Below are 15713 nucleotides of genomic sequence, written 5' to 3'. Positions count from 1 at the left end.
CTAGGACGATCAATAACAAGAAGGACGAGACGACGTACTGGGGCTAGCCTAACGTTCCGCCATACTGGTTACACCGGCCATATCTTCTAAAATCGTAAACACGGTCCCATTTAACCTTGTGTCTCAGCCCGTTTCAATATGAAGCATTCGACGCACAAATATTCTCTTAAAACATCAAAGTTTGAACGTTTTTAGCACTTACCATTATGGATCTGATCCAGCTCCTCATTGTTCGGTATATAAGTCGTGTCTGAAAATCAGTCGATCAAATAATCGGTCGCTCAATCGATAATCAATCAGCTACATGTTAGTCAGACAGGCAGCCAGAAATGAGCAAAGAAATAGTTAAGCAGATTTAACGCACACATTGGAATATTAGTGAAGCGAAGCTTGGCATGGGGGGGGGGGGTTGTAGGCTGAGAAGGAACAGAACAAATACATGGGAAGGAAGAAGTCGTTTTTATCGGCAACCACTGCACCGAATTTGATAATGCTTGTTGCATTTAAAAGAAAATGTCAGAATCCAATGACTGCACGAAGGACATTTTTTTTTATTCAGGTTGTCGATTTAACAAAAAGAAAGGAGGAAACTTCAAAATTCCGTAATTTAAGAGAAAACGAGACTATCAAGTTTACAACTCTAACTCAACAATAAAAAATACATCACAGTTATGTCAACTGAATGGAATAGTAAATTTAAAGCGGACGAAATTTATTACGCTCCACTCTATAAAGTACGCCAATAATATGTGAGTAGGACTTTTGTAAAACACTCGTAAGCGTCGTAACCAATTTACGCAAGATATTACTTAATATCAAAATTTGTGCGCTTTAGATACTCTAGCTGATGCACTTTACAGAACTGCGATATCTGTTTTTGGAGGAGTTACGGATTTTTCTGCTTGGGATCTCTCGACGTATCGACTTGAAATTAGCAGAAACGAAGTATGCGTCGTGGGGAACGCGCCGGAGAAATATTCAGTTTCTAGGTTACCTAAATGCGCACTACCTATTTTGCAAACTGCGTTCTCATGGTTTTGTCAAGCTTCGATCATGAATAGCATTCGAGGGTTATTGCCGTATGCTAACGTTCCGGCACATCTGATTGAAGCATTGCTCTGGTATACATTGTGCATTACAGCCTTACAACAAAGCGTTCTTAAATGTATGCATGTTGGCGCGCTTAGGAGCGTTAATTAGGAGCCCACGCACTCAATGGCGCCGGCGGAACAGCTGTGGGTCTATGGCACGGCGAGGCGGGCGGAGGAAGTGAGATATGATCCCAAGGGCCGATTAAGAAACAAAACACGAAAAAAGACTCGCAGTAGCTGGAAAAGACTCCCTGCTAAGAAAACAATGCAATCATATAAAGACTAGTGCCTCTCGGAGTGATTATACGCGTATAGAAAATTCCCGACTGTTCACGTTCGGTTATATCTTCACCTATAGGGACCCTGAACTACTCCTCGGTCTTGGCGAAAAAACACAGTACGCGATTAGCATACGCGGCTGTGAAGTTTTTGAGGTAGTGCGCGGCGCGTGGACCTCGCACGCGGAGCGCAAAGCCACCTTTCTCTGAAACGCTCTTTCCAACAAAAGCCCGCTCCTCAAACTTTTCTGGACGCTTTATTTCGTCATATAGCAGATTCCCATACGCGGCTGCTATTGGCCAACAGCTGACGTCAATCAAGGATGGCGTTTGTATCCGTGCGTTTCTTCCTACTGTTTATCTGTGTATGTTTGTCGGTGCAGTTTAATAAACAGGCTGAAATAAGCGAAAATCTGCTTTCGAATTTCGATAACATTTACGCACTTCCGTAAAACGCTGACTATCGTCCGCTCACGCTCGGCCGCGGCCGCTCGCATAGGCAATAGACTTTGGCCACCTAGCTTATCGGTGTCGTAGCCATCAGCGGGTCTCGCTCATTTATGCTGTAGTTTTGAATACTCAACTAGACTCGAACAGCGCGAAATTTAGCGTCAGAGGAGACGCACGCTTGCCAGCGCGCGCTCACCACTGGCCGCTCCTGGTTAGACGCCTTAGCAGACTTCCCTTCGTATCGAGCTATTGATAGCGCTTCAGAATGCGCAAAGTTGGATGTGGCTACTATCCGTTCGGTCAAGCTGGTGCAGGACAAAGCCGGTCCGCACCACGTAGCACCGCCAGACTGCAGCATATGTTAAGCATATGAGCGCCAGCGCGCACTCTAGACATGTCGTGCACGAAGCAAACCCTGCAGTTGCATGTAGCTGCGGTCTGTTACGTAGCGTAATACTGCGGGACGCCGCGGGGTGCCGCGACGAGTCCACTGGCTGACCGCACTGCGGCTTGCTGAGGACGAATTGGTCCCCTGAGTTACTAAGCAAGGCAATATCATCAGCGAATTTCAAGTTACTAAGGTATTCTCCATTAAATCTTATCCCCAATTCTTCCCAATCCAGGTATCTGAATACCTCCTGTAAACACGCTGTGAATAGCATTGGAGAGATCGTATCTCCCTGCCTGGCGCCTTTCTTTATTGGAATTTTGTTGCTTTCTTTATGGAGGACTACGGTGACTGTGGAGCCGCTATAGATATCTTTCAGTATTTTTACATACGGCTCGTCTACACCCTGTTTCCGTAATGCCCGCATGACTGCTGAGGTTTCGACTGAATCAAACGATTTCTCGTAATCAATGAAAGCTATATATAAGGGTTGGTTATATTCCGCACGTTTCTCTGTCACCTGATAGTTTGAATATGGTCTACTGTTGAGTAGCCTTTACGAAATCCTGCCTGGTCCTTTGGTTGACAGAAGTCTAAGCTGTTACCGATTCTATTTGCGATTACCTTAGTAAATACTTTCTAGGCAACGAACAGTAAGCTGATCGGTCTATAATTTTTTAAGTCTTTGGCGTCCCCTTTCTTATATATTAGGATTATGTTAGCGTTTTCCAAGATTCCGGTACGCTCGAGGTCATGCGTACACAGGGTGGCCAGTTCTTCTAGAACAATCTGCCCACCATCCGTCAACAAATCTGCTGTTACCTGATCCTTCCCAGCTGCCTTCCACCTCTGCATAACTCCCAAGGCTTTATTTACTTCTTCCAGCGTTACTTGTGGGATTTCAAATTCCTCTAGACTATTCTCTCTTCCATTATCGTCGTGGGTGCCACTGGTACTGTGTAAATCTGTATAAATGTATAAAGTTTTAGATTAGGGGGACGCAAAGCGTTCTGGCCTCAAGTATTAGGGGGTCCTAACGCCTTGTGTCACCTAAAACCCCTTAAACTTCGTAAAGTAGCGACACTCTCCTCCTCCGCCTTCACCCCTGCTCGTTTCTCCTCTCTTTCACGCTCCCTCCTCGACTGTGGCGCCGCCTTACACTGCTCGAGCGTAGAAACGGCGCCAACATGCGCTCCTCGCCACTCCGTAGACGCTTCTCGAGCAAAAATGGCGGTGAAGCACGGCGCGAGGGCCCATGTGATGATATTAGGCCAATAGGGACGCGGCGTCGGCCTCGGCCAGAGCGCGCGAGGAGGAGGCGGCATTCTTTAAAGTGTGCCGCTACTTTACGAAGTTTAAGGGGTTTTAGCGTCACCCTAATCTAAAACTCTCTAAAAACTCTGCTTGTGCTTAACGCATTGAACATTTTGCGGCAAGGTATTTCTGAAATGGTTTAACTTCAAATGCTCGATAAAATGCTCGGTGGGGGTGCCAGCCAGACACCCCCACCGGTTTCGCCAGCCTTCGTATGTACCGGTGCCCAGCGTCAGCGAGATCCTGAGATCTTCAGTGGCACTGATGAGAAAAATTCTAATCATTGGCTGGAATCGCGTGAAGTAGCGAGCGCCACCAACAAATCGGACGGTCCCCTGAAGCTCAACAGCGCGATCTTTTATTCAACGGGTGTCGCCAAGCTGTAGTCCAGAAACCACAAAGCCGATCTGTTGACATGGGCTAGCTTCAAAACCACCATTACTGAAGTCTTCGGCTGCCTTGGCGTGCGCAGGCTTAGCGCTGAACAACGCCTACGAAGCCAAGCCCAGCAAACTAGTGAAACGAATTCACCCGCTACTCTGCCGGCTACCTCTGCCGGTGTGTCAACACAACGATGGCGGAGGCGGACGAGGTTCGTCACATCAGGAAGGGCAGTTCCGAGGATGCCTTTCATATGCTGCTGCCAAAAAACCCTGGCACTGTTTCTCAGGTCATTGAGCTTTGCCGAAGTTTCGACGAGCTCTGCTGACAGCGTCTTCTCACGCGGCGCCCACATTTGTCCGACGACACCCTCTCGAGCATGGCCACGGCTCCTAACATTGACTCACTGCTTTGCCAGGTAAAAGAGTTCGTACGTGCTGAGGTCCCTCGTCAGCTTTCGCTGTTGTCCACTCCTGGGAACCACCCTCGCATTTGCCTGCCAACGTTCGCCAGGTCATACATGAGCAAGTTCGCGCAGCTCCGCAGCTCTGCCTTCTGCCCGCGAGACTCCGCTGGTGCCGATTCCCGCTGACTATGCCCGAGGTGAAGGCATCACTCGGCTAAGTTGAAGCTCTCACAGGGCCACCATCTCAGACCGTTGCACCATTCCCATCAGCCGCGCCACGGTATCCAGCCCCTCGCTTCGTTCAGCCGAGGTAGCCACACAGCAGTGGACAACGGTGCACTCCCAACAACCGGCCAATATATTTTGCGTGTGATCTACTTGGCTATGTCGCACGATTATGCCGCCGCCTCGCACCATTAACCGCTGTAGCTTCGACCATGAACCATATGTTTCACCTTTCCCGTCGTCCGCTGGATCTCGTAACACCGGCCAAATGTCTTCATACACCGACCGCCGCACTCTTGTTGGCCGCCGTTCACCATCGCCTCGACGCCGATGCGTCGTCGTCCCTCAGCGCCGGAACGGGAAAACTAGTAACCACAGTTCACAAGGCAGGACCCAGCTGCGTCACCTACGAAAATACCAAGGCCTCCCTTCTCCGACTAATGTTGTTGACGTATATGTGGGTGATGTCGCTGCACTCGCCCTCGTCGGCAATGGTAACGCAGTTTCAGTTATTAGTACCAAACTTTGCTGCTTGCTCAGAAAAGTTGCGACGCCACTGTCAAACGTATCACTTCGTTAGTGCCAGCGCAGACCGCAACACGCCGGCGGCTGCATGTACTACCCGCTTTGGAATTAAGGGAATCAACATCGTCGAATTTTTGGAGCTGTGTTGTTCCCACGATCTTATTTTGTGCCATGGGACTTTCCGATAATAAGGCTGTCATCGACTATTATCGGGCTGAAGTGAAATTTCAAGCGCTTTTCAACGCCCCGCTTATTGACGCTCGTGAAGCTGAAGATAAAATATTTGTTGCCGAAGACGCTGCAATTTCACCGCACACATCTACCCTTGCCACGGTGTCATGCAACACTGTTGCTGATGCAAACGCACTTTTTACGCCATCTGCCATTTTCGTTCGTCGCAAATGTTCCCCGCTGCCTTTCGCTCTTTCAAAAGTTCATACACGCGTCATCAAACTGCTCGTCTCCAACCGATTGCCACGTCCCCTCACTTGGCTTGGTGGGGAGTGCGTTGGCCGCGTCCAGTGTGTCGACCCTGCTGCCATCATTGACATGCCAACTGGTTCCATTACCACTCATGACGTCGCTGGAGTGGCTTGTAACCCCACGCAATAGCCTACTTCGCCCAATGTTCTAAATAGCTCCATCACCGACACGTTGACTGTTTCACAACGCACCCAGCTTCTACGCTTTCTCGACAAATTGCGTTCTTCTTTCGACTTCCAGCATGCTCCCTTGCGCCGCACGTCAACTGTTCGTCATCGCATGGCACCATTTCGACAAAGATCATATCGTGTATCCGTGACAGAGCGCCGTGTTATCGACAACCAAGTAGCTGACATGCTCAAGCGCGGCGTTGTTCAGCCTTCGGATAGCCCCTGGGCATCTCCTGTTGTCCTTGTTAAGAAGGATGGATTGATTCTGTGCCGATTACCGTCGTCTTAACAAGATAACTCGGAAAGATGTTTACCTTCTACAGAGAATTGACGATGCCCTTGAAGGCCTCCAAGGCGCAGATTTCTTTCTCTTATCGACTTACGCACAGCGGCTGTTTGCGAGTCCCCATGGTACCAGACGACCGACCTAAAACGGCCTTTGTACGCCAGATGGCCTATATGTCATGCCTTTCGGGCTTTGCTGCTTTCCCGCAACATTTGAGCGTATGATGAACAACCTTTTGCGTGGTCTCAAGTGGAAAACGTGACTGTGCTACTTAGATGATGGGATTATATTTTTCACCCGATTTTCCCACCCATCTCTGCAGTCTAGAGAAAGTGTGACAGTTCCTAACTGGTGATGGCTTTAAGATCAATCTGAAGAAATCCTGCTTTGGCGCAAGCCACCTCACAGTGCTTGGCCATGTAGTGTCTAAAACGGTATGAAGCCCTCCTAATGTAATTTAGTGCTCGGTATACCCCCCAACTTGCGATTCAGTCTTGTCGACAAGATTAGTGACCTCACTCATGCACGCAGTCACGGGAATTGACTTGGACTTGTGTATACGACCCGCACCTACACTGACTCACTTGTATTCAAACTCCGGTCCACTTGGACTCAGCTATATAGACTCGTTCAAACTCGCATGCTGTATAGGACTCACCCGTGCTCGCTTCAAACTCGGATGCACCGGCTCGCCTGAGTGTGAGCGAGTCAACTGACGAGTTCGCCAAACCATGAGAACAGACGCCTGCTTCCGGGCCTATATACCCAACACCTGTCAGCGCAGTTCCGGTTATTTTAATGCCTATTGCCGCTTAAACTCCAGGCGAAATACCAACAAAACACGGTTACTGGTTCTTTGGGTTGTATGCACGGTTGAAAGTCGACCTGAATTGTTTTCAGTTGCGCGCACCATGAAAAAAAAAGCGCTATTATGACGTATTAGGACTACATGTGGTTATTTGTGTAAGGCGCTGTTCTGGCGGCGATATACGATCACCGATATCGAATCACCGAAATCGCGCCGTTTGAGCAATGAGCGCAGAAGAGATCGCGTCCCTACTGTCAGCAGTAGTTACCGCACTAATGTTTACCAACCGAAGCAGATGATCAAATCCCCTTCACGTCGCCGGCAGCCGTTGCTCTTACATGGTTTCCCGCAGCGGACAGACTTGAGCGACAGCAACCTCGGTCACATGACTTCTTCGCTCTTCGCTTAAATGAGCTTTATAATTTAACATGCAATACACATTTCAAGCTCTAAAATATTGTGTCGCGACCCTTGAAAAACAGGGAAATAAGAAGACGGAAAGATCAACCTTCTTTACAAATAAATATTTGTCCGGACAGTTCGCGCTGGCATTGCCTTGTCCTATAGCCCCAAAGCACCGTAGGTTGTAAAAACTCTAGCCTACTTAAATTTAGGTACGCGGTAAAGAACCCCAGGTGGTCAAAAGTAATCCGGAGTTCCCCAATATAGCGTGCCTCATAATCAGATCGTGGTTTTGGCCCGCAAGACCCAATAATTTATTGTCTGAATTTAAGCACTACAACGAAATAACGATTTTGTAACAAAGATACCCCCTCCCCCTCACACAAACAAAGAAGATAAATTGGCTATACCCTAATCCCTCTACGAGCTGATCTGAACGCTAAGAATCCTCTACAAAATTGAAACTACTTGTGCGTGGTTTCAGCAAGGTGAAAGTATACGCGAGCACAAGTATAGAAGGCAGAAACGAGATGAACGCTGGACTTGCAACTAAGTGCTAATTCGAAGAAAATACGGCCAATCTCTGCCCCGCGCATGCGTTTCTTCTACGGTGGGTTATTTACCTGTTTCTGGTTCTACAGATCCCGCCAGAGTATGTGTCAGTGCCATCGCAGTTTCAACCTCCAAGGCGAGGTATACTTCTCTAGATTTCACGCATGCGGCGGTATCGATATCTGTGGGATTTTCTTCGAATTAAAACGTGAGTCCAGCGTTCATGCCGTCTCTTCCTCCTCCTATACTCGTGCTCGCGTCTTTTCACCTCGCTGGAACCCATCGCATCTTCGAAAAATCATGACGGATGCAGCAAGCGATGACTCACTGACGCTCTTGGGCTGGCCCTTGTATCCGGGCGGCAGGTACATGAGCTGTGACACGATGCGGTCGTCGTGCGGCCACTGCGGGTTGGGCCACACGTTGGGGAGCCTCGACAGCTTGCTCGACGGGCGAGGCCATTCGGTGCCGTTGGTGAAGAACCAGGGCAACTTGTTGCGTGACCACGACGAGGTCGGGTCGTCGTGTCGGTGGTCGGCTCGCTCGTTGTCCCTGCACGTAGGCGCAGCAACGCACACGACTGGCACCCGCTGAAGAACCTGGATCTCCGCGTTCAGCCAGAAAACGAAGTTTACTTGCGCTTGATATAACAGCGGCGTTTGCATGATCTTGAAACATGCGGCCCGCACCCTCTTTCAAGATCATTCCATTCGTGCAAACGGAGGTGGTGCAAGTCGAAGGTACCTTTAAGTGGGCGAAGAAGGAGCCCTCAGCGAATTCGTCTGAACGGCTACGGCACATAAAATCGGGGAGGGGTGGCACAATGAAAAGTTTAAATGTTCCTCACCTTGCTGTACTTCAACCAAGGCAATCTTTATGGAGGAGCGGCTTTCTAAAACTTTAGACGAAGCTTCGTTTCTCGTGTACAAAACTTGAAACACGCACACACGCACACACACACGTACACCACTTGGCTGATAACGGTGTGACGTCATTCATGGCACGTTGCCACGTGTACACTTTTAAGAGAGCCTCCGGAGAACTACCGATGACAGCTGCACGTAGAAGCTTTGCGTACAAAACGAATGCTAAAAATGTGACAAGTGAAGCTGCTGCGTGACGTTGAGAGGTTGAGCGAGACCCCCTATACAGATATAGCGTTTTCTATAAAAGATTCGTGGTTGGGGGCAGCGCAACATGGTTTTGGGCACGTGTGACGTCTCGTGATGCTCCCTGCGCGGAAATTTTGAAAATGTGCCCCTCACTGCTTTACTCAGCTTGAAGGATATAGACCAGGGGTCTTCAAACGTTTTGGCCAGAGAGTCGATTTGGTTACGCGTGGCAGTGCCAAGTTGGTTGAAAAATTAACCGTGACTGCACGACTAATTAAATACTCGATATTTAGTAAGTCGTTCATCAAAAGCTTTAAATTCAGGTAAATAAAGCGATCTGGGGCAGGTGGCTATGAGTGATTTATGTGGAGACTCCATATTTGCACAATAACGACATTATATAGCCCTGACACAAAACACATCGAACATAACTAAAGGCCTTCTAGAGCGCGTAAGAGACTTACAATATTTAAAGAGAAGAGGAATATAATAAAATAGTCCATACCGCAGCGACAACGTGCAAGCAGCACCGAAACAAGAAACAAATTGCAATATGGAAGAGGTCGAAAAGTAAATTTAACATAATTACGGAGGCTTTAAATTTTCGACTAAGAACGATAGTGGCCACTGAATACAACGTTCAGCTATGACAATGTACTATCAGATGGCAGCAATCCAAATTCGAACCTATAATCACGAGGTCGCGAGATCGAATCCGGGCCATGGCGGCCCCATTTCGATGGGGGCGAAATGTGAAAACACCCGCGTATTTAGATTTAAGTGCGTGTTGAACAATACCAGGTGGTCCAAATTTCTGGAGTCCCACTACGGTGTGCCTCTAATCAGATCATGGTTCTGGCACGTAAAAATCCATATCTTTTTAATTTCCAAATTCGGACAAATTAAAGCAGAAGCATCTGATTAACATGAATATGAAAGGTAATAATTGTACCATTACATAAATGTGGAGTGAATTCTCACCAAAAGCTTTAGAAGGAAAGAAAAATGTTTAGATCAATATCTTCGCAAAACCGCTATATTACAATGTACGACTTGGGAAGCATGTGATGACAGCAAAATAGCGCACATGTAGCACTAAGCAGAATTAGCTTATCTACATGCATGGGAATTGCGCCCCATTGCCAAGACGCAGCGCGCAGGCTAATTTGCGTGGCGGACATGATGCTTTGACTTTGTTATTTCAGTGAACTGTGGCGGCATAAGCCTGATGAGCCAATAATAACCAGAGAACAGAGTTGTTCGTCATATAAGCTAGCCGTGTATCTCGTATTCGTATTTTTCAATCCAGAGAAGGTTTGCTTACAAGTATAGGTTGTGCCAGAAATGGACATGCACCCACGGGCACATTGCTTTCAGTTTAGGAAGTGTTCAGAGCCTAGTAATTTGTAGAAATTTTATTCGATTTTATTCTTTGTACTTGTATTTACATGTCACGTGACTGCAGTTCAATTACGTATAATTTGAAGGATCCTGGCAGTTAATCTATATTGCAGCCGAATGGATTTCTGAACATTTGTAGTTCCTGATTCCTGGTACTCATATCAGAGAATTTTTGGCAAATTTGCGTAGGCAGGTCGCGGAAGATACCTGTCACAAAGAGGGAAAGAAGCGCTGCATTAGTCTCTGCTCTAATTGTTGAACAGCTGCGATAATGCTCGCACTTTCGATTTGCACCTGTTTCGTAAAAAAAAAAAAACTGTAGTTTTACCCCGCAGGCTCTTATCTCCATGGTAATGAATTATGTATGCTTTTTTTTTGTACCCTCGCACTGAGCTTAATTGTGCGGTCCGTCAAGTCAACGCAAAAGGCCGATTTCTACAGCCATACATAAGTGAACAGTAGTTCCTCCTGAGCAACGAACTCTATTTTTTGACTAAGGTTAAAGAAACGTGACCAAACTTTACCGCAGCTCAGCCATCGAACTGCCGTCATGTCTACGAACTCAGATTCCATCGCCTTTAGTAGCTTATAATGACATCAACGCAAAAGCGATGACGACACAGATAAAAGCAGCACGCATGACAAGCCTCAAAACAACAACACGCTTTAGAAATTCACGGAACTGGTGATGGTTCAGCCCATGTGACCAACTGAAACGACAGCTATACAACTTACCAACTGAAACGACAGGTTTCAAAGCACAGGTCGCGCCCACGTAATTCCAATCGAGGACCTGTTCCTGAATCATGCAGTGCAGAATCGTTGCCTTTAGAATCCACACACTTCGGCAGCTTTTATCGTAACAGGTCTAATTTTGCTCTACTACAACGAATACGCGAATACAGCCTTTCCTTAATTCTTTAAAGATGTCATGCCCTGTTACCGCGTCCTGCATGCTAACTGAAGCTTGCTGCATGTTGTACATTGGAGAAAGGAGGTCTGTATAATGTGCAGTTATTTGCGTGCTCTAGTTCTTGTGGCGAAAAGGTGGAGAATGCACTCCGCGGGCGCAGCGCGCCTGGGCGAAGTCAACAAAGCTTGGGTGCGTCTTCGGACGCGGTGGCTGGGACAAGTCAATCGGAGTGTCACGTCTCGACTTTCGACACGCGATGGTCACCCGATGCTCCCGATTCGTCAGCATTGCCTCGGACAAGATTAACGTCTTCTGAAAATTTCATAGCTGCAGTGAAGCCGGCTACCAGAAACTAGGGCAACAGATCAGGGTTTTGCGGAGAAGTCCCGTTTTCAAGCGGAGGGGCAGCGGAGGCTTTGCAAAGAAGAACGGCCCGCCTGCGTGCCAGCCATCATCGAATGTCCCGGCAACAGCCGCGGGCCAGAGGAGGGCTCCGCGGGCTGAATTCGGCGCGTGGGTAGCAGTTTGGAGGTTCTGGATAGTTGTACGAATAACGCCAGCAAATCGGAAAGAGAAGAGTCCTGGTGGACCTGGTGCTTCTCTATAACGCACCGCTCTCTGTGTGAAAGTTCAGAAATTAATTTATTCTTTCATGGCAGGCATACGAGTGAATATATACAGTTGGGACCCCCAGAACTCACGTATGACTTGCGAGAGGAGTATTTGGGCTAAGAGTGATGGGAACGAGTATTCCAGCAAATCACTGGCAAATGTAACGTGAAATCATAAATACAGCATATATGCACAAGCAGGGTAAATAAATCGGCAGAGTTTCGAAGGCGAATCCCGGTCTGCTTTCTTCATGTTGGTTAGTCAGGGTTGACCAGGAGGTGACCATTCATATGCCCATGCTTTCAAGCGTCAAAGAACGTCGCCGGACGCTTGACGTAACGCCGGCGAAACCGACCTGAATATCTGGCGCTCCATGATGCGGCGGGCTCGCTCCGTCCTGCTCTCAGTACCGTTCCCGCCCTGGCTGGCCGACATCCATGGCAGCGGCGTGCTCTGCTTGGAGGCCACGTTGAGCTGGAACACGACCAGCGTGAACCCGCTGGCCAGCACCGCGGCCAGGACGCAGCGCCGAAGGCCGCCCGCGTGGCACACCGGCAGCCCGCGACGGGACGACGCCATGCGGCAGCAGCACGTTGGTTCCGCAGGCTGCACAACGAAGCGGAGTCGGCGCAGGGCAGACAAGACATTAGCGCGTACCTTTTTTATTGTATGTGTCAAAAGTATACGGGCTACACGTTGCGTGCAACAGCGAAGCTAACCATACAGGTTGTCTAAGGGAGTCGCTGTGGTATGCGACAGGCTGCGAAGGCCTGTAAAATGTCTATAGAAAATATTCTGGTGTTTTACGTGACAAGAGCACGTTCTGATTATGAGGCACGCCGCACAGGGCAGGGAGGACTCCGATTAACTTCAACCACGTGGGTTTATTCGACATGCACCCAATGCACGGCACACGGGCGTTCTTGCATTTCACCCCTCCCATCGAAATGCGGCAGCCGTAGCCTAGAGAAGAACTCTCGTGCGAGGCACACGATCCGGAGGTTCCGGGCTGTCAGGAGCGCCGCTGGAACCGCATAACGCAGCTGTCAGACATATGTGGCTGAGGTGTCGAAGGCCTCGAAGGCCCGTATGCTTTTGACAAAGGCTGTACATACACAGTATAAATGTGAGAAGAGATAAGGAGGGCTTTATTGCATTCCATTGCACATCCAATGTCGATTATGATTGTACATAGCTTCAGTCTCCTTGTACATTGAGGGGCTGGCGTGCATACCTCAAATGAGTGGGATGCGGTATGCTCTCCTAATCTAACTTGTCTTATCTAAGGATTGAGAAGGGTTGTGCTTATGTATATAGTTACGCAAGTTGGTGATGCGGGATATTTACATTGCAGATCATGTGTGCGATGTGGCTCTTGCGCCACTAAACACCGCACATTCATTCATTCATGTAGCGCTTGTGTCCATCTCTCCTGCCAGTCCTGAGACCTGCGGTGAGCTGTTATGTACAGTATGAATTACCAGTAAGTCGCAGTCACGCGACGTGCTCTGGAAGTCGACCTCGACGCTTCAGTAATCGCACGTGCACAGCAGCGAACGAATCCAAACATTTACGAAGCGCCACGGGGTGTAGAAGTTGAGGACCCTATATATTCCCCGTAAGCACGCACCGGCCGCTCTTTAACGCAAGCTATAGAGTTACTGAATATGACAGCATAAACAGTAATTCTAACACGTAGGCACAATTCGAGCTTTATAATGTATAATTTCGTTTCTATACTTTGAGACCGCGGCCTTTACCATGTCTAAAATTTTGGCATTTCGCATGCCGCGAACCATCTAAGCCCCTTTAATAGCTTATGCGTAGAATCCAAACGTTAGAAACCAATCACGCGTTCGATGGATCGTTCAGTCTGCCAATCAATCGATCGGTTGCCGTGGCACGTCAAGTTGCGAATAAAGAGTAGCAAGGGGAAGTGCAAACTTACTCGACTGACGTGATCGACTGCAGAAACAGGCTGAAACGTGGTTATAACCTTCAGCGTTTCCTCACACCGTGTTCTGCTGCAAGTGCTGATTTCTTTTTTCACGCCGATTCCACAGCACGTGCCGCTCTCACACGTGCGCGCGAGAGCTACGCCAGCGCTTCGTCTTTCTCGTCGACTAAAGTCTATTTTCTGCGTCCAAGAGCGCGCGTGCTTACAGTGTCGAATGGACACGCATTTTTTGTTTGTTTGTTTGTTTGTGTACAGACTGTTTCACTCGTGCGGTGATGATGATGACGACGGTGAAAACGTTTTATTGACAGGAAAATGGGGAGGGTAGTTAGGAGAAGGGTGGTCGCATTCTTAATTTGGAATTTTGCTTGCTGAGGCCGCTGCCTTGGCTGTTTCCACAATGGCTTGCTGGTCCTCGAGGGTTGAGCTGGACAGGGCTACCTCCCATCCTTCCCATGTTGACTGTTGTATAGTGTCTAAGGCACTGTTAGCCTGGCAGGCCCATACCTTATGGTACAGATCTGCTTTCTGCCCGCAGAATTTACATTCGGCTGAAAAGGGTGGCTCAGTAGCATGTAGCTTGAATGGGTTATTAAATTACATGGTTTGTAATCTCCGTAAATGACATTCTTCTGATTTATCTAATCCCTTGGTCGGGCCCGGGTATTTTCGTCGCGATAAGCGCAAATTCTGTAATATATCTGCATAAGTCACTAATGGCAATGGGAAGTCCGAGTCTTCGGGGAGGGAGGAGGAGGGACCCCGGGGGAGCAAAGCTCGGGCAACAGCGTCTGCACACTCATTTCTTTCTACACCCTCGTGACCTGGCGCCCAAATCAGCTCTTTGCGCGAAGCGAAGACCCCAGATTGTTTCAGGATGCTGCAAGCTAGCGGTGCAATTCGGCCTCGCGTGTAATTTCTGTATGCAGTTTGCGAGTATGTAATGATGTATTCGGAATTTGGATGCGAAGCTGCCATGGCGATCTCTTCCAATTCTGAAATTTCCCCGTGCCGAACAGAAAGTTCATTGACCGTCTGCCCTTGATGCACCACCGATATTGTGGAGACTCCTCCCACCGGGCCCGCAGCGTCCACGAAGAAGGCTTCCTCTAATTTAGAATAGATCTGGTCCATCTTCTTGCCTCTTGCCCTTCTCCTTGCTTGGTGATGTTCTGGGTGCATGTATTTAGGATGGGGGAGTGTCGCAAATTTGCTCCTCCACTCCTTCGAAATGTCTTGTCTCGTTGCCGCATACTGAGGACAGCTGAGTGCTCCATGCAGTACCTTGCGCTCTGTTTTCGTTCCTGCCAATCTGACATATTGACCTAATATTTGGCCCTCAATTATCTAATCTGTTGTACTGTGCACCCCCAGCTGCAACAAGCGCACTGTAGATGTTTTGACCGACAATCCTTGTGCCTTCTTATATGCTGTTCTAAGCATGACATCGAAGTGATTTAAATCGCTCCTCCTCATCAGAAGGTACGGAGCCACGCACACGATTCGGCTGAGTATAAAGGCTTGGACCAACCGAAGAGTGTCGTTCTCCGTCATCCGTCTCATCCTATTGGTGATACGAGTGATCATTCGCATTACTTGTTCGCATGATGTACGGAGTTGAGTAATCATTGCTGCGTTGACACCCTTGTTGTTAACCAGTAGTCCCATGATACGCATTGTCTCCACTTCAGGAATCGCAGCGTCGTGCACCCTAATTTGGACCGGGGCTTCATCTTCTCGTCTGCGCATGATTAGAAGTGCCGACTTTTCCGGAGAGCAGCGCATTCCGCACTGCTTGGCATATTTTTGGACTGTCGAAGCAGCCTCTTGGAGCGCCTCTTCCATCTTCCCCAGACTGCCCTCGTCACCCAGACCGTGGTGTCATCTGCATAGAGGGCGTGCCAAATTCTCTCTATGCGATCGAGTTGTTCGGGCATATTTAAAAGGGCAATATTGAAG

General features: G+C 48.5%; 1 protein-coding gene across 1 annotated transcript in view; it reads right to left on the bottom strand.

Moving 5' to 3' along the window:
• LOC142579729 (glycoprotein 3-alpha-L-fucosyltransferase A-like) overlaps positions 1–13892 on the bottom strand; it is a 104302-nt gene extending 90410 nt beyond the window's left edge. The window contains exons 1-4 of the mRNA XM_075690237.1: positions 13746–13892; positions 12153–12403; positions 8088–8311; positions 203–250 (exon numbers count right to left, since the gene is read on the bottom strand). Coding sequence (XP_075546352.1) covers positions 203–250; positions 8088–8311; positions 12153–12376 — 496 coding nt within the window. The 5' untranslated portion in view covers positions 12377–12403; positions 13746–13892. The remainder of the gene's footprint in view (positions 1–202; positions 251–8087; positions 8312–12152; positions 12404–13745) is intronic.
• Positions 13893–15713: the final 1821 nt, after the last annotated feature.

The sequence above is a fragment of the Dermacentor variabilis genome, chromosome 4 (assembly GCF_050947875.1).
Source record: "Dermacentor variabilis isolate Ectoservices chromosome 4, ASM5094787v1, whole genome shotgun sequence".
Classification (NCBI taxonomy): Eukaryota; Metazoa; Arthropoda; class Arachnida; order Ixodida; family Ixodidae; genus Dermacentor; species Dermacentor variabilis.
Note: the sequence above shows the minus strand (reverse complement) of the source record. Positions and strands in the feature narration are given on the sequence as shown.